Source organism: Ischnura elegans, chromosome 9 (genome assembly GCF_921293095.1).
Source record: "Ischnura elegans chromosome 9, ioIscEleg1.1, whole genome shotgun sequence".
NCBI lineage: Eukaryota > Metazoa > Arthropoda > Insecta > Odonata > Coenagrionidae > Ischnura > Ischnura elegans.
The window spans coordinates 38,397,611-38,420,711 of NC_060254.1; the positions used below are offsets into that span (position 1 = coordinate 38,397,611).

General features: G+C 37.4%; 1 protein-coding gene across 1 annotated transcript in view; it reads left to right on the forward strand.

Annotated features, from left to right (window-relative positions):
• Nucleotides 1-23,101, forward strand: part of LOC124165080 (mucin-5AC-like) — a 40,911-nt gene that overhangs the window by 6,383 nt on the left and 11,427 nt on the right. Inside the window, exons 2-3 of the mRNA XM_046542340.1 lie at nucleotides 15,153-16,032; nucleotides 19,093-19,192. Coding sequence (XP_046398296.1) covers nucleotides 15,166-16,032; nucleotides 19,093-19,192 — 967 coding nt within the window. The 5' untranslated portion in view covers nucleotides 15,153-15,165. The remainder of the gene's footprint in view (nucleotides 1-15,152; nucleotides 16,033-19,092; nucleotides 19,193-23,101) is intronic.

Below are 23,101 nucleotides of genomic sequence, written 5' to 3' on the forward strand. Positions count from 1 at the left end.
GATACAGTAGCCTCGCCGTGCTTCATTTTGAGTAATTAACGAAATTACGCTGTAATTGAACTCAAATTACGTTATCTGAATGAAAATGGCGCTGCGGTCGGCTCAAGCAACTGAAAAAATTATGTTGAAACAAATTATGACTCGCAATTTTGCTTTTTAAATAAGCGGTGAGTATTTCCTTGGGACTGCTCAGTCGGGAAACGACCTCCTTAACAACAATAAGAATGAACTATACTAAACAAATTTAAAATCTAAGATATGATATTTTTATCGTTTTAGACAACCTGTAATTTTAATTATAATTAAAATATTCGTGGTCAATGGATTAAAATTAGACCATATATGCGGGACAAATTTTTATTCTCTCCCAAATTGGTCCGCATTGATTGTAAATATGAGTACTATGTTCTTCTCACAAAGAGACGCTGTTTACTCTACCTCCATTATAAATACGTTATTTTCGGTAGTGACTTCTTAGAATCGAACTGACATAATGAAATTTTTAAAAACTTTACGTCGAAACCTAGGTGGTATCTACAGCAGCCGCGGCTAGCCGTTTCCAAATATACGGATTCGGCCCGCGCACTCGTTTCAAGTATCGAATATCGCATACTTCAGTAATCGGCAAATTTGCTATCCGGCCCAAGGGACGATTCGGAACTAGGAATGTGGCCCTCGTGGCCTGGTAAATTGGAGACTCCTGATCTACGGTATTAAGTTTATGTGGGATTACTAAATTTTTTCATTATATTCCACATAACAAAGATTGTGTGTGATTAATACAATACGGTTGGCTCTATTGTAGTCCCTTATCCTTCACACACTCACTTGAAGGTTGTTTGGGTTAGGTGAGGCTAGAGTTCACCCCAGAAAAAAACTTAATTTGTGTGAAAATCACACCTTCGTGGGAGGAGACCAGCTCCTTTCCCTTGACCGCTATCATGGGGTGATCATGGTCGTCACCTAGGATATGAGACCAAGTATACGGTAAATAACACTATCTACTAAGCTGCAACGCTCTCTATATTAAAAATATTAACATTTTCGTCGACAATTGCCGCCCTGTCAGAATAAAAATATTTGCTTCGTCCGCACTGCCTCGATTGTAAGCAGTAAGATTTCTAACACAAGTTTTCAAAAGTAATGCACAACTAGCGATGAACCATTATGGTGAAGTACGCAGAATGAATGATAATGATTTGAAAGCATGTCCACATTATTTTCACCTCATACTGTCACTTCTCTGACCCTCATACGAGAAGGAGGTCTCGTTTTCTAAAGAGAAATGGAGAAAAGACGCGAACGATCCGTGATATCTTCAGGTCGCACAGTGAGAAATTGACCCACAATGATGATGATGCATTTCGATGAATTTGTCGTCGCTTCAGGGGTAAACTTAAGGGAGGAGAGCAAGGGAGCTCGCCCTCCCCCCCCCCCCCCCCCCCGAAATGAGGGAATTAAAGATTGAATTAATTATTGTAGTCATAATACCTTGAATGAATCACGCACGATGCCATGATCGCGGAATCCAGCGATACTCGGTCCCTAAAATTATTATTAGTATTGTTATTGTTATTATTTTTATCCTTTAATTTTCTTCAGTTTTCACTGAGTTGTTTTAGTGTTAAGAGCACGGGTTCTCACCCAGGGGCGCAGCTAGAAATTGAGGCTAGGGGGGGTTTCAGGCGCAACTAATACTGGGGTGTCTGGGGGTGTGGTATACCCTCCAGGGTAAGCGGTAGGTCCGGGGGGGGCCTCCGCAAGAAAAAAAGTTAAGATAAATGGTTCAAAATGTTGAGTTTCACGGCCTTCTAAGGGATATTTTGTTTTACACTCACTATTCTATAAGCAATATTAATCCAATTAAGTAAAATAGATTTAACACAAAAATTCTCTGAGTTCAGGGGGGGGGGAATCCCCCAGCCCCCCCCCCTCGCTGCGCCACTGTTCTCACCAAGCTAACTCTTTACCGTTGAATTTCTTTGAGAAATTTTCTCGTGATATGACAGGTTGAAATTATTACAGCCTTTTGCAATTTGATGTATGTATTTGGATGAAGGATGAGTATTTTGAAACTGTTTTGTATATGTTTTATGGAAAAGATGTGAACAACATTAAAAAAGTTGCATTGTAAACTTTCTTTTGTATTGAAATTTGCTTTGCAGTGTTATCGTCATAACCATTACATGTCATTTTCAACCAGAAACTACTCTTGTGAGTATCAATCGATGGCTAAAGGTAAAGGAGGACCTATATCATATTAATAATTTTAATCCCTCAAAATACGAATAATACATGATATATGTAGAAACAAAGATTTGGAATTGGACCCCCTTAGAGACTTTCGCCTCGCTTTGGGGTTGCCTACTCACTCATTAACAAATTATTCCAAATTTTAATTTGGCCTGTACAAAATACATTTTTACTCTTATTTACACTTTCACCCAACTGCTGGAGAACAAAAACAAAATATACAAAACAGACACATAAACCACATACAGATACTTTAATGCTCAAAAATGAAAATTAAATACACAAAGAAAGAAGAAAAAAATAATCACAGCACTTCAAAACATCCCTATATCTTCCTCGTGTGTTGGCGGAAGGTCTTATTCCAAAGAAGTGAGCAAAAACTCAACCTCTATATTCGTCACTTCGTGAATCTATCTTGAATCTTGTGTGGAGGACATTTCAAGCGCAACACTCCGTCCGTCGGATGGGACGGTCCCCTTCAGGGGCGCAGCTAGGAATTAAGGCTGGGGGTGTTTAGGGTCAACTAATACGGGGGAGTGTGGGGGGTATGATATACTCACCAGGATAAGCAGTAAGTGCGAGATTAATAAATTGCGGAATTTTAAAGATAAATGGTTCATAAGGGTGAGTTTTACGGATTTCTGGGGGATTTTTTATTCATCCTTAGATTATTCTATTAGTAATATCAATCCAATTAAGTGAAATGAATTACACTTAAAAACTTGGCGCCTATCAGAACAGAACAGGTTAATGCCGACGCCGGGTTTCTCTTCACCCTCGTTACCTACCCTTCCCTCATGGCGCCAATGACCTAATTGTCGGTCGCCTCCTTTAAATAGCATACTATATCATTCAGATTCCACCGAATGCCTCCGAAACAAAGTTTTTGCCTCGTGTAAGGCGCTCGAAAGTAGTTTTCATACACATCCTCCATCTGGTTCATTACATCAGTTGAAAACACCCAGGCTCGATCTTGCCATCTCCCTCTGATAGAAATCATCGGGTGGAAATCCCTCCCGAGTTTCAGAAAGCTGTCCGTTGCGCGTCAAGATAAACTCGAGAGAAGTGAAACGAATTCAGCTCAACGCTTTCGGTGTATCAAGTCCACAGCAAGGTTCCTTCTATGACCAACGACCAAACGAAGAGGTTGGGGTCCGCTTTTTTTTCTTCGAGCATGCCGCGAGAAAGTTTTGTAAACGAAGAGAGGCGAATCTGTAGGAAATCATCGTCGTGCATATCATCGGCTTCACAATCGCGTTATATAATTATTCGCTTGGAGATACGTTTTTTTGCGGATCAAGAGTGGTATAGCGAATTATTCGCATGTATGGGGTTATGTCACGCTCTTGATGATTTATTTTAAATTTAAAGGCAGGAGGGTGAGTTAAAAATTATGAAATAATGCAACTACATTTATAGGTTAATTATTCCTATCTTTAAGAACAAATTGCTTTCCACATTCCTTGCAGAGCCAAACAAACTACACAAATTTATCACCCATAAAAATAATGATGAGGGATGTTAACCCATTATAATCCAATGCTATATCTAATGCCTCGTTCAGATTACGACTGTTCCAGCAATCGTTGAAACTATCGTGCATTCACACAAAGATTGTTAAAACCTGTGCTGCTCTCTAGTGCTGACATCTAAAGTGAACGAGAAATTGACGGTTAGCAAAGCTGTTGAGGCATGCAGGGTCAAGATATTACTTTGTTCAACGTGTATTTAACGAATAATTTTTCTTCCGCCCATATTCTTCCTTGCTAGGATAAATTCATGACAAAAATAGAGCGAAGGGAGCTTCACAAATTTTTCGTCTTTCTCTTGTAATTTCCATTTCCGGTCTTCCAGTGCCTAACCATCGTAAAGTGGCAACGTACAGAACTACGGTAACTATTGTCAGGACATGTATTCACACCGCTAGTTCGGCCAACTATCGCTAGGACGATCGCTCGGACAATCGTAATCTGAACGAGGCATAAGCAACATCAAAAATGTATAAATTTTCAGCTCTATTCAGGAAAGATTTAAACTGCCTGTTCTTTTGTGGTGTAAAGTTTAATGGCTAAATATCAACGAGTAGATAATTTTCACATTTTTTAAAATGAGAAGTCTTTAAATTTAATTTATCCCAGAATCAGCTCTGAGTAACAAAGGGTTAATAACCTATCATCTCAAATTGACATTTTCAACTCACACCTTTGCTCCTTAAAACGCAAATTGCTGAATTATTCTATTATTACTAAAAGAGTAAACGGAACTTGTTCCATTATCTCCAGCTACATTTTTATGTTGGTATTTTATTTTTTCACGTAAGATCAATAATTTTCTCAATTGAAAAAAATAAAGTAACCTATATTTTTACAATATTTTATTAAATGGGCACTTTTCCCGTCGAATTTAATCAATAGATCAATTATTCCAGGCCATTTGTTTCAGTCATAGTCCTTATCTTATCAAATATCAATCGTAATAAATCAATTTTTCTTGGCATTAGTCCAAGAGGTTGTTCACCTTCAGCTATAGCTGCAAAGAATTAGCATGAATAACATCTGTCCTAATACCGAAGAATGTTTACTGTGGTCAACCAATCCATTTAAAGTCCCCGAGCATGTAGAGAAATCTGGAGCGATTAACCTTAAAATGTAAACATCCATCCGATAGTTTCCGCATTCAGAGGGACCAAATATAACTGTCAAACAGCAAGAGTGAATCGAAAGAAAACAAATTCTTCCACAGAGAGATAGAATACCGAGAATTTATACAAATATGATAAATACGGCTCATGTTTATTCACAAAACTGCGAAGAAAATAAGGCGAAGGCAACATTATTCTTTTCCTGAAAATATTTTTTGCCTTTTACATGGAGGGTAAGGGGGAGGCGCGGTCAGTAACGGAAAGATCGTAGGCTTTCCCCACAAATTCTATAGACAAATTCTATAGACACTCTTCTCGGTGCCAAACCCGAGAATATTTTAACTAACGGAAGGATTATTTAGACTTAGATCACTAATACTAAAAACACAACCAAATGCACCTTCATCACTTTTAGTTCCATCAGCAGTAAAATTTGACTTGCTATAGCTCTTCTCTGTTGTTTATGCGTCCGCAATGCCATAACTGGGGGTGGGGGGGGGGGGTAAAAATATCGAAATTCCATAACCCCTTAAGTTTTCAATGGTACAGTCGAAGATAGTAACGGATACAGATAAAACTCAAGGGGGGCGCAAAAGATATTTTTAGCTACCTATACCTTTATCGTAGTGAAAAATAATCAAGTTACATGCAAAATTTAAGATAATTTTATTTACTCTGATTATACGCACATACAAGACAAAGCTATCTTATGATAGAAAAAAGTTTCAATTGTTGTTCTGCATTGTCCGGCAATGCGGGCAGCTCCGCAAGGGAGGGTGGGCGCGCGCCCCATGTGCCCCCCATAACTATCCGCCACTGGTCGAAGATGCACCTACGAAAGCCAGGTAATTCTTTTCTTATAAAAAAGGGAGATGCGGCCGGTTTTGGGAATTTTTTCTGTTTACGCATCATGATTATGGTAGTAGAAACTGCGTTGATAAAACTTTCTTAAACTCAGTTTTCTAACTTTAAAGGTTGATTCATAGTTTTGGAGAGAAGGTGCGCCAAAATACTGTTTCTAACTTACTCCATACCAATGAACACCCTTTTTATAACAACCTGCGGACTAGCCAGTGAATCAGATTTGAACAGACTCACCTGCAACTGTATACAAAGTACGTGCAGGTGAGTGTTGCACAAAAATCATTTTCCGTGACCTGAATTCAAACTACGCTCCCTCAAATTCGCGCCTTTTGCTCCTTAGAAGACACATGCCATCCTCTGGTCCGGCCGCATTTTACCTTTATTTACTGACTGATAACTCAATTGAAACTCTCCGCAAAATCTTGTAATTTTTAGGATGAATAAAATAAACCTTTATAAATATTTTCCTGTAGCGTCGGAACTAGAATTTTGGTTAGGGGGGCAGAGATGAGTTTGCTGCCCCCCTTCCCCTCATCCTCCCTCGCTATCTCCCCCATCACTAAAATATAATACATCAGTAAACTATTTTTTTGAGATGCGGTAGTTGAAATTACACACCGTGTAATTGCTATAAAGAAGTTTCATTTATATTAATGTTCCTCAGTAAATGCATAAAAAATTATTGTTAAATAATTTAATTAGAAAATTAAATAGCTTTTTAAATAACATTTTCAAATTTTTGTCACCCTCTGAAATCTGTCGCCCGGGGCGCATGCCCCCCTTAGCCCCGCCCTATTTTCGGGCCTGTTTGCCTGTATCTCAAAAATGATTCATGTGAAAAATACTGAAAAAAATATTTAAAATTTGAGATACAGTTAAATGTTAATAAGGGTATACTCTAGGTGCCGTGAAAATTTCAAGGCTTTATCAAACATTTTTTGCAATTAATCCACATCCATGAAGGACTGATCGAGCGCGTATAATGCATCTACTTAAGTCTACTTTCTATAAGTATGCGTTGAAGACCATTAAGGCGTTGGGAAAGCTGCCTAACTTGATTGAAAAAAAGCGTTAATACCCCATAATATCTCTCAGATTCGTATCTATCATCTGATGATCGAATAAATCGACGTGGTAGAGATAAATGAAGGTTGAGAAAACCCTCGAGGAAATGTTTGTCTGCTGCTAATAAACAGCATTTCACTTTACTTTGGTTGAATCAAGTTCCCTTCCTCAAACTCGCCTATTTAAGAACCCAAATAAATAGATAAAAAGCGTTTTTCAGTTTGAATAGTAGGGAATAAACTTAAAATAAAATTATATATCTATTTCTGGCATTAAGTAAAACAAGATAGATTCATAAATAGATGGACGATAGATTCATAGTAATGAAATAAAGAGTGCCAATAATTATGGATGTAAGAAAAGGCAAGTAAGTTTGTAAAGAAAAACTACTCTATTTCTTAAAAAGAAATTCCTATAATATATATGTATGTACATTTATATACATAATTCAGGTTTGTAAGCAAATGTTGTATGATTTTATATTATCTGTGATAACAATTTTTTCCTCTGCATTGCTGCTATGTTCCAAATTATGAGTGAAATAAGCACATTTCTATGACAACTTTTAAAGGATAAATATTGTATATTTAATTATTTTGGTATTTTTACACCAATATTTGTATATATTATAGTTCTAAAGAACTATAAGTAAACTAGTACTATTACATTTTCAAATAGATAGGCACAGAAGAGCACTATTTTCAAAAATGCACATATCCCTAAAATCAAAGTGGAGGTTGAAATTTGTATTATCGGTACAAAAATCCACCTAAAACAATGTCCATTAATCAAGTAAGCTTATTTAAAGGAAGTAAGGCTGACTCATGTTCCAGCGCTTAGGTCTCGCTTGGCTGTATTTGAGGAAATTACGAAACAGCCGCGCCAACGGTGATGAAAATATTCAAACTCGATGTGGGATTAAACCTCATGTGCGATTTCATCGCCGCTAACGAGACTGTTTCATAATTATCTTCCGTAGCCAATTCATCGCTTGGCAACCAACTCGATTGTTATTTTCATTTTTTGGACACCTATGAAGACTAACAGCCTTGAAAATAGTAAAAAATGAACTTCCTGTATTGAACTAGTCCTGTATACTGCTGCATAGACATTTATTTACGGAGATATTTATTTTTTGTGCGACATTTATTTTAACCAGAGTTTATTTTACTGCGGGTATGTAATGTGGTGATTTTTGGACAGGAATCGTTGAGAAAAAAATATCCTCATGGAATACCGCGAATAATGAGAATATGTAACCAATATCTTTGACCTTAGTTAAACGAGAGCTTATAGCGAGTATCAACAATAAGGTTGCACAATTTCACCCATTTTGGGATAAATTGTTTCAGACAATTAAAATCTCACATTTTCATCCAATCTTAATTATTTACTGTAATAAAAATAAAATTTACTGTAATTTAAATAAAATGTCGAAAAAACTCGATACCCAAGAAAAACAGTTTTCATGGTAACTGTAAAGTTCATCCAAAAATGTTTTCGTTGCTATAGCTCAGTAACTAAGTACTAGCGAGTTTATGGACAAAAATACGTTAAAACTGTCTCCCCTACCACCTTCTGAAGTATTTCAGATTCCTCCTGAAACACCCTGTATACCACGTTGAGTGCCACGCGGTTTTATAGCGACTTACTCGTCAGGCCGCGCGCGCAGGTATCCGACGTTCCATCCAACAGCATTGCAATCAGTAAAAAACGACGCAATCTGCAGACAAAACCTGGCCGAGTTTCAGCAGTGCGAAAATATTGCAAATCGTGCTATCAAGAAAATGCGGCACAGATTGGCAGAAAAATAGTATCAACTTTGACCAAATAGGTTATAACATTTTGTGACACTTGCGAGGGACAACCATTTTTACGTTTACATACCTTGTTTTAATAAAATCCATTACATTTTTCTGAAAAACTGCTCAATTTTTACCTTTATTATCTGTCAGTCACCGGTGAATGACGCGGCCTGAACGGAAAGCTCGGGATTAGTCAACGATAACTGAATGTGTGAAGGAAAGTACCCCGTGGAAAAGCAATAGTGAATCCCTTGGGTCAAACTAATAGGGACACTAGGATGATAAGGGAGCTGAAGAAACTACCTTAGGATATGGAGAATTGGATAGCAACGGCATACCAATCTTAGGGTTTGAGTCCTGTTCATGAACTAAATTATCCGTATAAAATTAAGCATTGAGTTGTAATAACGAAATTACTTCAATACATCAGCCAAAACGGATTTAAAGCTATAAGAAGTTACAATAAAATATAATAAATGACTATTACCATTGGACGAGCTCCAGATTCTCCCGTTATTTCGCACTCTCTTTCAAAACATTGGGTGAAATTGGGTGTAGCGACAAGTCAGCGAACGTGACCTAAAATATTAACGAGCAGTTTTATTAGCAAGAGAGAAGGGGAGACACTCATAATGGATATTACATAATCGGTGGACGGATGAAGACATCGATTTCTAGAGCCTAATAATAGTGTGGAACTTAATAATTATAATATGACTTTATCATCCCAAAATTCGAGTGTCAGAAAAGGTAACCTGAAGCATAAGACCACTTGAGCAAAATTATGACGCATTATAACTATTCACACTTCTCAGAATTCCCATGAACATTAAGTCTCATCGAAAAGGGAGCATATTTAATTTTTTTTGGGGAATCCGGGATGTGGAAACGGTCATTTACTACTCCATGGTACCTTAGAAAGTTACTCATAGATATATATAATATATATTATATATATTTATCTTTGTTCATCTATCATATAACGACTGAAACTGGAGTGACAATGGGCTCAAAATCCTATCTTTTGGCTCTATTATTTTTTTTAAACTTAGCCTGATGAACTTTTAACTAAAGTCCTAAAATCGTGCAGAAAAGTTTCTCGGGTTTTCCACCGGTTGATGTCGTCCATGTCTCCCGACGTTTCGAGCAGCGGCTTGCTGATCATCCTCAGGGGATCTTCCGAATGCCGTTATTCGAAATTTGTTCAGTATATATGGTGTCCACGGATGGGATCTTCCGAATGCCGTTATTCGAAATTTGTCCAGTATATCACGGATTTGCCCAGGTGTCCACGGATGGGGTGTATATATATACACCCCATCCGTGGACATACTGGACAAATACTGGACAAATTTCGAATACGTCCTTAAATCGTCCTTGGCATGCAAGGGCCCATAACCTATTTGATTTCATGCAGTTACCACCTAAAAAAGTGGACGACATAAAAAATGGCCGAACCTTTTTTATTTACAATAGTCGCCGGAAAAAAATAGAACACAAAACAAAAAATAAATATCTAAACAAATAATTAAAAAAGAACACTCATGCATGATGAATATGGGAGTATATACATAAACCCCAACGATATACACTGAAAATTTCAAGTTGTTTGCATGAGTCATAAAAAATGAATCCGCCTCCAACATATACCCGTCAAGCGGGAGGTCCTCTAAGTTGAAATTTCGCAGTAGAGGTGTTCGCCGAAGATGGAATAAGTGGATAAGAGACAAGGAAGTCTGCTCAGGATTATACGAGGAGAAAGCAATCGGAGCACTATCAGGAGGAGAATATCCAGACGAGTAGGCCATACTCTTTGAGGCATAACGAATATTTAAGGAAAATAAAATAGCGGAAAGACGCAGGAGTAAAATCAAGAGAGTAATATATAGGCCAGGTTGAACGAGATATGAAACACGGTAGCCACAAAGGCGTGAAGGGATTAGCAGTTGACCGGGTGAAATGGAGAGCTGTAGTCAACAAACCATGGGATTGCCTGCCTTAATCACCACTTATATTGCTCCATTTATTACCTTATTAAGCTGTAATACGTAAAGCTAGTTAATTGGCTGCGTAATATCTTGAGATTACTGTCAACTCAGGAGCATTCGACTTAAATGCGCCGTTGAATATATAACGGAAAATTTTTACTTAATTTCCCATCTGGTTGGCAACTTTAGTTTAGGCTGAAGTAGTGAAGCTGAATGGATTACATGAACATGAATCACTTATCACAGACATTTGGGATTACGATCCAAGTATCCCAAAAACATACAATACACTGTCTCATCAATTAACTCGTATATATGAGACTTTCATATTTTTTCATCATCAAATTTTAGGTTATTAATTAGTAATGGAATTGTTTTCAATTTAAAATAATATTTTAGAAAAATATCAAAAAGCAATAAAAATACAAAAATCAATGAAATTCGTAGCGGCAATTTCAAGTTAAAATGGGAAAAAATGAAAAAAAGTCCAAAAGGAAAGTAATCAGATCGATGAAAATAAAAAAATGTAAAAAAGTGTATCAAATCTCAACTTAAACTGTATTTTCTGCTCAACTGATTCTAAATTATGTAAAGAAAATATAGTATTTAAGCTTCTTTTTTCACGCAAGCGTCACTGAACACCGACAACGATATAAAGGCGACATTTTAATCATATCTTTTGTAAATTCGCTGGTTGGGATGAGTTTTGGACTCACCGGTACAGCTTCCGTTTACTTGTCGACTCGGCGACTAGGGCGTGGCCAGTGACGAAAGATTTTAAACAATGAACGAAAACAAAGTGAACAATTTTAAACAGTGGTCTATAAGAAATGTAACGTCCATGTAATTAAACAAAATACGCTAATTGTAATTACTTCTCACTGATTAATATAAAAATGGCACTGAAAAATCGCTTTCGGTGTCAAGTGACGCTTGCGGAAAAAAAGGTTAAATATAATATTTTATTACATAATTTGTAATCAGTTGAGCAGAAAAAAGTTTAAGTTAAGATTTAATACACTTTTTTACATTTTTTATTTTCATCGATCTGATTACATTCTTTTTACCTAGCACAGTTTTCTAGTTACAGAAACACCTATAGCCACGATAAAAAGGACGAAACATGACAATTTTTTAGCTTAATTTGGTGAAAATTTATGTGTCTTAAGCGTATGGTAACATTGCACAAAATATTTCAGAGCCATCAGAAATCATTTTTTGGCTTTTGAAAAAAACATTTCTGTAATAAAAAAATATATATCTGTGAAAATTTCTGGAAAGTTAGTACATTTTCAAGAATTTTTAAACGAAAACTGAGAAAAACAGGGATTTTGCTTGTACATGTAGATTGAGCGATGTTTATAAATATTTTTCATTAAAAATATGGCCAAGTAGCTCCATTTAATGATCATGTGTTCTCTGGACGCTCACCTAACTTTAGTCATGATATTTTAATGCAATGAAAAAATAAACAAGTTGATTCGCTTATTTTTCCTGGAAAAGGAAATACAAAGCGTGAATGCTAGATAAAAACAAAATAATAATTTAACTGTATTCTTATAAAGATTTTATAGGGTTCCTTTTAATTGATACTTGCTGCTTTATCTGAGGGAAGGGCTCAAGATATCGTACTACGATATTGGAAGAGCCCGCCACACAATACTCCCTTGCGGATCGTGATTTAAAATACACAAATGATTATGACTGAGTGAAAGTACAGTATTAATTTTTTAAAAAGTAAATGTAGAAATGTCATTTCTATTGCTTTATCTCCATGATACAGTGTAGCATAGAGATAAAGCAATGCGAGTAGGACAAAATAAGACCCTGTAATTTCACGTAATATAATTTTTTTAAAACCTAGTTTTTCTACGGCTCAATATCGTTCTTTCTTTACCCGATCCTCATCATGGTCCCAGACATATATTTCACGAAGCGGAAATCGATGCTTTTAACGACACTTACCACATTTAAATGTTCTTTGCATCAATAATACCACCACCGGGATTCCCACCGGGTTAATGTTTTTATAACGGCCAACGTTTCAAGTACCGTCTCGGCACTCATCATCAGGGCTAGATATTGATTTATTTAATGTTTGGTTGCTAAACATTTAATAAATCAATATTCAGCCCTGATAATGAGTGCCGAGACGGTACTTGAAACGTTGGCCGTTATAAAAACATTAAACCGGTAGGAATCCCGAGAAAAGTTTACCTACATTATTCGCCGGGAAAGCATAAAATCATATTTCAATAATAGGGAATATTTTATTGTCTTACTTAAATAGTGATTTGTATTGATATTTGCTCAACCAATATGTATATTAAGCCGCCCAATAGCTCGCATTATTCGAACTATTTAATCACGTATCGGTCCTTGATTATTTTTTATCCAAATTACATTTATTGCAAACTTATGGCCAACACTCAGGCGTCAGAGAACAGTTTTGTTTTTTAGATTCTATCTTCTCTCCATGTATTAACTTTACCATTAACTTACAAAAACGGATTGGAAGTACATTATTTTATTTTGATCGAGTGAAGAGACAAAGTCACTTTACTCATTTAGGAAGTTCCGTGGTCGAATATTTCCTATTTTTATGCACGACGGCAATATGTCAAGACAGCTTCAGAATTCGAAATAAAACGGAGGAGGGAAAACTACTAGACCAATGCATTTTCTTGCGTTATTGAAATCCACTTAGAAGTTCGCGAGAATCGGTGCCTATTGATTTTTATCGGCAACCCTTCGCTCATACTTGCGATGATGGGGTAAAGTTGCGAATGTGAAGGCATCCGATCGCACGGTAATATTCTTCCGACCTTCAAAAGGCCACTACACTCTGGGTGTGGCGATCTTGACCCAAATAGTCACCATAGCGTTCTCCCGGAAAACATCGTCACGGATACATTTTCCGATGGAAGCTGCACCTAGCCGTGGCATTCATTTCATATTGGCTTCATCTGAGGAGTAAATTTTTATGATATCTTTTGAGTTGAAAACGTCAATTGGTATATGTATATGTAGGATGTTTTTAAGTTTCCTGATTTTCCTTTGAATTTTTAATGGCTAAATAAATATTACCTACTCTTTGAAACAAGGTGTTTCAATGGATTTTAAACTCGTTCTTTTATATTAATCATTTTTTGGGGAATAGTAACTTATTTAAACTAATATTTTAATAGTTCTTGATTATTTATAAACCAAAAAACCACATTTAGGTGAAAATATTGAAATGAAAACTTGAATTTCAACATTTAGTTCCATAATTTCCGTAAAAATTTCGGTAAAAAACTTATCAATGGGTATGTATTACAAATCTTACATATCGTAGGTATATGGCTCCTGAACGCTCTTTGAAAAAATTGAAGAGCTCACTCACAACAGTGGCATTGATTACCTATATTGTAGCAGCACCGCTGATATTTCTGTCATTACCTTGACAATCACAGTGTATTAACTAATAGTGCGTCATCGAGACTTCAGACTACATATTAGATATTGAACTGGTGCCTGAAAGTTATCTTTTTAAGAAATCACGAAAGCAACTATCTACGTTACCCCCTCAAAGGGAAGGGGAAAAATGGTACATACTATGATTCAGGCTTTGTCGTTTTCAACCTCGCATATACTCCTGAAACCACATATCATTATTTTTCTCCCATGCCTCCCTTTCGTTCTCTAACAGCACCAGAACTAGTAATGGAGACCGGATACATTTACGATATACATGACGTCAGATAAAAAAAGTAAACCTCAAACTCGGTGTGTCATCAAAGTCAAAGAACATAGCAACCTTGCCCGAGTTATTTTTTTGTAACAGGCAACAGATGTGAACATAGCAGAGATTAAGGCCAGGGTCTTTTGAATTCATTGAGGTTCGAGGAAGTCAATGAAAAACTAATAAAGTTAATGACAGCTTTTCTTTTTTTACCAATTTTTCTTCCAGGAAAAGATCAATCCTTTAAATAGTGGTTCCCAACCCTTTATGTCTAGCGACCCACCTTTTAATTTTTTCCATTTTCGAGACCCACCCCTACCCCACCCATGATTACACACACACATACAAATACGTATGTATGCGTTGCCAGATCGTGCACAAGCACTGTTACGCTATCGTTTTCGTTTCAATGTAATAGACAAGCATGGCACCAAGATTTTTTATGTTAAAAAAATAATAAAAATGACACATACATAAAATTATCTGGTGAATCAGTTAAATTTGGTACATTTTCACGAGCCACGCCGCGACCCACTTAAATTCCGCCTGCGACCCACTGGTTGGGAAACGCTGCTTTAAATAATATATGATACTATTGCTACAATGAAATGATTACATTTAGGTATATTAAAAATATAAATTTTACTAATTGAAACTGCTGAAAAGTAATCCATGGGAAGAAATAATTGAGGGTATCTAGGCCAACTACTATTATCTATTATGCTTCTAGGTGGGGCTCGTGAGCTCCATCCATCAAATACGTACAACACCATTCATAATATGAAATCATTCCTACAATTCTATTTTTTCAGGTTTCAAGGCAAGATGGCGGTTTGGCTTCTGCTACTCTTAGCCCTAAATATACAAGGACATTCTTTAGGAGATCAGAGAAACGAAACAAATATCTCAGGAAACTTGACAACTCAATTGACATCAAGACACACGACTTCTTCCGCAGTTCTCCAAGCCACTACAAGCAACCCCCCTAAGGAAACACCAAAGAGCCTAGTATATTCGTCAACCACCATTCCATCAACATCCACATCTATTATGAAGACAGAAAATAAAATCACTACGACAGCCCCTCAAACTACGACTGGTTCCATACCTAAAACTACCGCGACCCCGATAAATTCTTCGGTAGAAACTACAGCCAAAGAAGACAGGAATTTACCAAATTTTACACATCACAGAGAAAAAAAAGTGACATCGCCTCTACCTGTCCTCAGAATTTCTTCTACAAACTCTACTACATCTCGGATACCTACAGGTTCAACAAATATTCCTCGTGTAACGATAGAGATCACCACCATACAAAATAATATCGACGACAGCAAACAATCTTCATCGAAAACCGAGTACGAGAATACAGAGGGAACTACGACCGAAAATATCCGAACTCATACGAACACTCCCGAAGGAGATCCAATTGATGGAGAATGGTCAACTACTACGGAGACGGAGAGTGATTGGGAGCTAGAAACTTCAACGTCAGAAGAGAGTTCAACGATGGAGGAAGGCATAACAGAATCAACTGACGCGGTGACAGAAAACACCGACGTGGATGACTTCAGCACGACAGACCTCCCAGAAGATCTCACCACAACGGACTCGAGTTTGGAGTCAACTAACGAAGACTCGTATGAAGAAATATCATCACTTCGAACAACGCAAGACCTCGGTAAAACACAAGTAAGTGGTTCGCAATAGTTTGATACCCCTACTATGTAATAGTTCTCTTTAAATTCAAAATTATATAACCCTTTCTAACCCAGTGTTGCGTCTGAACAACATGAAGAAACGTCATTTACAAATGTGAGCACACTGCATTATGAACATTACAATAGATGTATATGAAATACTGGCCATTTAATGTCGCAAAATGGAATAGCCAAATATAAATCTGCTATTGATAATTATGATTGACCTGAAAATTTTCATATATTATTAATGAAAAATCTTTAAGTTTGATTTTGCCAGAAATAAATATGGATTAATAATCGGTTTAAGCTCATACGTTAATTTTAATCGAAATGTGGACACAATTTCAGTGCACATTTCGGATAGGGGTTTATTTCAAGGTTTCCAAACCTCTCCCGATTTGCAGAAAATTTTCTCGGGTTTTCCATCGGTTGATTTCGTCCATGTCTCCCGACGTTTCGATCCGCGACTTGCTGATCATCCAAAAAAAAATTCTGCTACTGATACCACGGGAAAACCTAAGATCATACACCACCAAATGCCACCAAATGAAACCGACCCGAAGTTAATTAATTCCTTACAAATGAAACCCCGCGAAAACTATTTCTGGCCACGGCTATGAAAGTACATGATAGTAATTGTAAAAGACTTTTTTTATAATTAATTATTTTTAATTATAAATATTTCATATTATTGTAAATGTATGAAATCACACAGTGTTCCTTATGATATTGTCCAGGTCAGATTAGAAAAAAAATATTTTACACCGAGGAGCAACCATTTTGTTGTCTTAGATTTGTGAGTTATTTTTAACCAACTTTTGGCGTCTGAATAAGAAAATCACCTGTCATATCTATCTCGTCAACTTTTAAAGCTACAAGATACCCTCTTTTTGTCTCGTACGTCATACAAAATCTGAGAATGAAGGAATTTAAAGGTAAATCCTTTCTTATATACTGTCCTTACAGAATGATTTAATTTGCAGTACAGATGCACGTGAATTGACAAAAAATATCCGCGTAAGCTATCCGCGCAACTCCAATACTCCATCACGAAACAAATTTCGGGCTACGAGCCTGTGTCAAACTATACAGTATCTCCTTCATAACTAGACAGTTAGGCACCTGTCGCTAGTTTCCAAAGGGCGTCAGTCACCTGGCGCCAATCGGATAAGGTTAATGTCAGCCAATTGGAGAGCAATGATGCCTCCTGTGATCGGAGCTCAATCTGGCAGAGAGAGGTCACAATTACACAAGGTGTAGCGAAAAAGAAACTTGACGAGGCAGAACAAAACTAACAACAGTTTTAAAATCAGAATTCCTATTTTACCCTGATGCAGCTCAAACATTGAAGTCTTGAAACATTGAAACAGAAAGTAAGTTGCTCCCCAATGTTAATTTAACGTTCGCTTTAAAACCACTATCCAATATATAATAATATACATTAGAGACAGCGAGAGGCGTTATTCAGGGTGAATAGAAGAGCTGATAAACCTGTCAATGAAAATATAATACCCTATTTTCAATGAAAAATTAAGGCCTAATATCCATTTTGAGTCGGATATCCAATTTCAATCCGCTTTCGGCCATAACGAACAAATTGATCATTTGGGAAACCGAAGGGAAACAACCAAGAAAATCATGTAAGATTTTTGATACCCAATGGCCAGGCATTACAGCCACACCCGTCAGAGCAGTGGACCTTAAGCTGCGTTTACACTGAATAGCATGTTACATAAACACCCTCGTAACTTAGCCTGGGCTCGGATAGCATTCGTGGGAATTTTTCATCCCGATAGAAACAAAGCCCGAGCATCAAGGGCTTAACCTTTAATTAATCTAGACGCCGCAAAGAAATTAGGAGGGACGTACAGCGTGAGAGACAAAGCAAAGGTTTCTTGAAATTCAGGGGATATTCTGGTTAAACAGTTGACAAATATGAAATTTTTGTTGCTTTAAATAGCAATGGTCCTGAAAGATCGAGATGGTTCAGGTAAAGGCATGGCCCTGATATTTGAAAATCACACGCTTGTGGCTTAGTTTGGGTCGATCTCTATACCTTCACTTATTCTAATCAACCTTCAGGTTGAATCAATGAGGGACATCACTGCATACCAAGATCATGCTCTCGCGTATGATTCCTTTAACTAATTCAGACTAGGGTGCTTCATTTTCTATGTTGATATCCCCTTAGCTGATGAGGACTTTTGTTCACCCAAGTAGTTAAGTATATGAAGGGGCATATTTTATGTACTGTGGAGGAATAGGTATCCCCACAAATCTCAACAGTCTGTCTGCTAGAAAGACTTGTTTCCTTTCCGATGGCCTCATTGTGACGAGAGAGATTCAGACGCGTCGTATCGCTTCCTCTTTTCATTGTACAGTTCAAAGACACCGCGAGAATAGCTTCATGTGGGCCAGTGACGGCGCTAGCAGGTGCGGGGCTAGGGGTGAACCTTCAGTGCGGGGCCCTTCACTTAAAATATTAAACTCTATACCCCATCTACAAATTCGAGCATATTGAATCCCTACCACTCTCTGGCTAATTATGTGTTCCCCTCCCAAATTCAGACTTCGTAATTACGCCGTTAAGATACCATCACGCAGTTGAGTTCAAAATAGTATAATACAAATAAAATTTATAATTATATTTATTCATAAAATTATAACGTAAAATAAACATAAAAAGCGCGCTTTTTACTCTAAATTACTGCATTATTATTCCTTTTTCATAATATTATTTTTTGTCTAGCACGGACTTAACAATACAGTAATAGTTGAAATTGCGTTTTCAAACTATCGTATATTTTAATTTTTTTCACGAACGCGGGGCCCCCAAAGCGCGGGGCCCGGGGCAGTCGCCCCGGTCGCCCCGCCCTAAGGCCGGCTCTGATGTGGGCCCGAGTATATGTATTGCTGATATGGAATATTTTGTCAAAATGTTACTTGTTTTCAGAGAAGAATATATGCATTTTCTTTGCTCTTACATGTTTTCCTAGAGTATAATAAACATTCTCTTGATTCTTTCAATCATTCGAATTTTTCCTCACAGAATCACGCATCGCAGAGGACAGCCCCATGTCCGCCGGGACGCGCCGGCCTGGCGTGCAGAAGAGCTGAGGCTAGGAGGACAGCGGACGAGTGCTCAGGAGGTAAGAGGCAGACGCAAGCAGGGATGGAGAGTGAAATGAAACGAAAATGTTTCCTTTCGACGTGGAGGGAAACGAAAATACGAGGCCTAGGTTTAGTTTCGTTAAATTACGAAATTATAATCACCAAGGAGTTTAGTTTCGACCCGGGACGAAACTTTACTCCCACGAATGAAACTTATGAATCACGAATGAAATTAATCGAAAATCCGCTTCTCATAGTTAAGTTTCGATCCCAAAATTTGAGTGAAGGGGGATAAGGGAGAATAGTTTCGACCCATTACGTTTGACATACGTGTAGAGAGGTTAAAACATCGAGCTTAAAAATCAAATGGCCAGTTTGAGTTCACAGTTCTCCTGTTAGTGGTAAAAAGTATGAGTGCCCAATGCATCTAATGGTGGTAAGCCGAACCTCTACTACGTTCAACCGCACTTCGTACTCGGTGTGTGGGTCGAAACTAAATTGTTCGAAGGTGAAGCACGTGGTCTCTCTGGTGCGAAACATTGTCTGCGATTCGTTTCGTTCCAGAGTTTTAGTTTAGTTTCGACCCGAAGTATTTTTGACTCCGATTTCGTTTCGACCCTGAGTTTAGCTCCCCGGGTTTAAATCAATTTCGTTCCGTTTCTACATTTCGATCACGGGAACGAAAATATTGAAATTTTATTGCTTTTGACTTTGGTTTAGTTTCTATTGCCATCCCTGAACACAAGTGGTCCGCAGAATGAAAGCAGTGGGCAAAGTCAAAATATTGGTCACAAAGTCGCAGCCTTCTCGTGACTAGTTTGGTCTGAACTAGCCACGTCACAAGTTTAACCCATTCTAACCCAGAGCTGCTCCTGGGAGAGATTAAATTTCAAGACTTCTCATTTTAAGAAAGTGAAAGTTATCTACCAAACCATAATTATTGTGGCAGCTACATATTTCACCATTAATCTTGACAGCACAAAATAACACGAAGATAAATCTTTCCCAAATAGAGCTGTAAGCATGTACATTTTTCATGTTACATAAGGCCTGGTTACACGGTACATTAACGCGTACAAGTTAATGTACGTTTGCGTGAATGATTTTGGTGGAGCGGAACGGAACATGTACGAATGCATGAACCAAATTAGAACTGGTTCTATTTTCCGTTCATGCATTCGCACAAGTTGGGTGGTTACACGGTGCATTTTCTCGTTCATTCACGCGTTCATACATTTAGACATTAACCCGTACGTGTTAATGTATCGTGTAACCAGGCCTATAGAAGCAACATTGGGTTATAACAGGTTTAGATGAATCTCTCTCGGGATTCCGATTGGGTTAGGCTCTCCACTTTTGCCGTCTTTACAATGGGATACTTTTCCATCGCCTTCAGGGCTGATTTATATTAATTCTGATTGATACCCATGAGGACTAATTCTTCCCTATTCTAACTCCGAGAAAATGGTTTAAACATATTCTTTAAGATCACTCTATACTTAATAAAATTTGAATATACACGAATATTACGATGGAGAATTATCCATGAGGCCACTAAATAGGTATTTAATTGGGTTCACAAAAAGCGCCACTTGCGTAGCTGACGGCAGTGCTGTCCGAATTCCTCGAGGAAGTAAGTCATAATTAGGGTTGCATACCGAAATTTATATTCTATTGAGTTCATTTCGATTCTATTCCTAGCAAGTAAAAATAATCGTATCGCAAACACTCAGAACTAATTGATCGCTCTGCTTTTGTCACCGTACTGCGGATAAATTTGAAAGGCGATTAAGAAGCAAGCGATTATGGTGAATACTGGGACGTACTCAAACCTCTTCCATAAAGTTCTCTAGATTCTGAGATTGGAAAAAAGAAAATAATGTACTAAATATAAATGTAATCTAATAAAAAAAAGAAAATATGGGTACATTTTTCATATTCAGGCAAGAATAAGGAGAATTCAAAAAGTACACGATTAGGAACAATAGCAAACTTTGCTTTCTACAAGTTAACTTTTAATCGTCGACACACATACAAAACACATTGGTACCACTAGTCTTGAAAAGTATACGGCAGTGGCGCAGCGAGGGGGGATTTTGGGGGTTAAACACCCCCCCTCCCCCAGAGCTCAGAGAAATTTTTTAGTTTAATCCATTTTACTTAACTGGATTGATATTACTAATAGAATAAAGTAGTCTAAGGATTAATAAAATATCCCTCAGAAAGCCGTAAAACTCACCATTTTGAACCGTTTATCTTAAAATTCCGCAATTTAATAATCTCGCACCTACCGGTTATCCTTGTGGGTATTCCATACCCCAACACACCCCGTTATTAGTTGCACCTAACCCCCCCCCCCCCAGCCTCAATTCCTAGCTGCGCCCCTGATATACGGTGTATCGAAACTATCGACAATTAAAGGTTAAGTTGTAGAAAGCAAAGTTTGCCATTTTTTCCCACCTTAGAATGGAATTCTACAAGTTTAAGGTCTCAGCAATTCAATGCAAAAAATAAACACGTACAGATCTCCGCATGCTTTCATCCGGCGAGGTCTCCCACACATCGAGGCCTCTACGGAAATTAATCCCCGTGAGTCAGGATGAAAAAAAAAATATGCCATAAGTAGAGCGACATTATTCCTCAGGGACGAAATCGTATTTTCAAATCCAGGCGTAGGCCTTGTCCCAATCCAAGTGCACTATCCCACTCCCTAGCATAGCATCGTTTATTGACTAGGGTCCGAATTAGAAAGAACTCACTATAGGACTTCCTTAAAGGAGATTCGAAATTTTATTTAGCGTGACATCTCAATAGAGGGAAATAGAACTCACTTCGTGCGTTCCAGACTGAATATTTATAAACTTGACTGATTTCGATACTGTCACATCATTATCAAGGTACAAATTATCATCACAACAAGTCCACATTACTAAGATTGATTTGACGCTGCTCTTCGCTCCACTTTCCTATTCTCTTATATTTTCATGGAGACGATTAAATCGTACAAATCAGATCATCTATGCCAGTGTTTCCCAAACTTTTTCGAGCCACCGTCCCCTTGGATCCATAAACCAATACTCAACGCCCCCCTAATCTGTATCTTTCAAATACTAATCAGAATCATATACTAATTAACCAAATGAGGAACATTGTAATAAATAAATTAAAAACAATTACTAATTAAATGACTAATAAATAATTAAGTTCTCTCTGTCGTGAAGTTGTACCAACGATAGACCAAATGAAACTAAACCCCTTCAAACGTTTCCCTGGTGCAAGAAAGGCTTCGAAATATTTTTCAACAGTTCTTACTTTAAAATGTAAGAAAATGAATGGTTTAAATTACTTCCATATGCGGGAAACAAAGTAAACTTTAGAAGCGAAGCTTTAAAATGAAGACAAAAGGAAGGTTACGGAACCTTCGCATTTGTCACATTGTCAGGACCCTCCGGCGCCCCCCTGCCGCCCCCTTGGCACTTTTCGCCCCCATAGACTACAGCAACGCCCCCCAGGGGGCAGTAGCGCCCACTTTGGGAACAACTGATCTATACTATCAGATAATTTTTTGCTTGATGAAGAAAATTTGAGTATTATGGATACGAAAAATTACAATGGAGGATTATCTATTTGGCCACAAAAAGGGTTAAAAAAATAAAACTCACAGAAATAAGCTATTATTACGGTTATTATCATGCATCGGACTATGAGTAGAAATTATATTTTAATGAAATTGATGTAATGTTATCGGAACAATGGTCGGTGTTAATAAATATTCAGTTTGGGACATGATAAGTGATTTTTATCTCCCTATATTTTGGTCCCACAAAATTAAGCCGGCAACCTCTGACAATGACCATAGACTGAAAAAATATTACAGCAGATGGCGCATTTTGACGTGAAAGTTAAATACGAAAGGGTTGCGAGTTGTGTGGCAGATCTAAACGGAA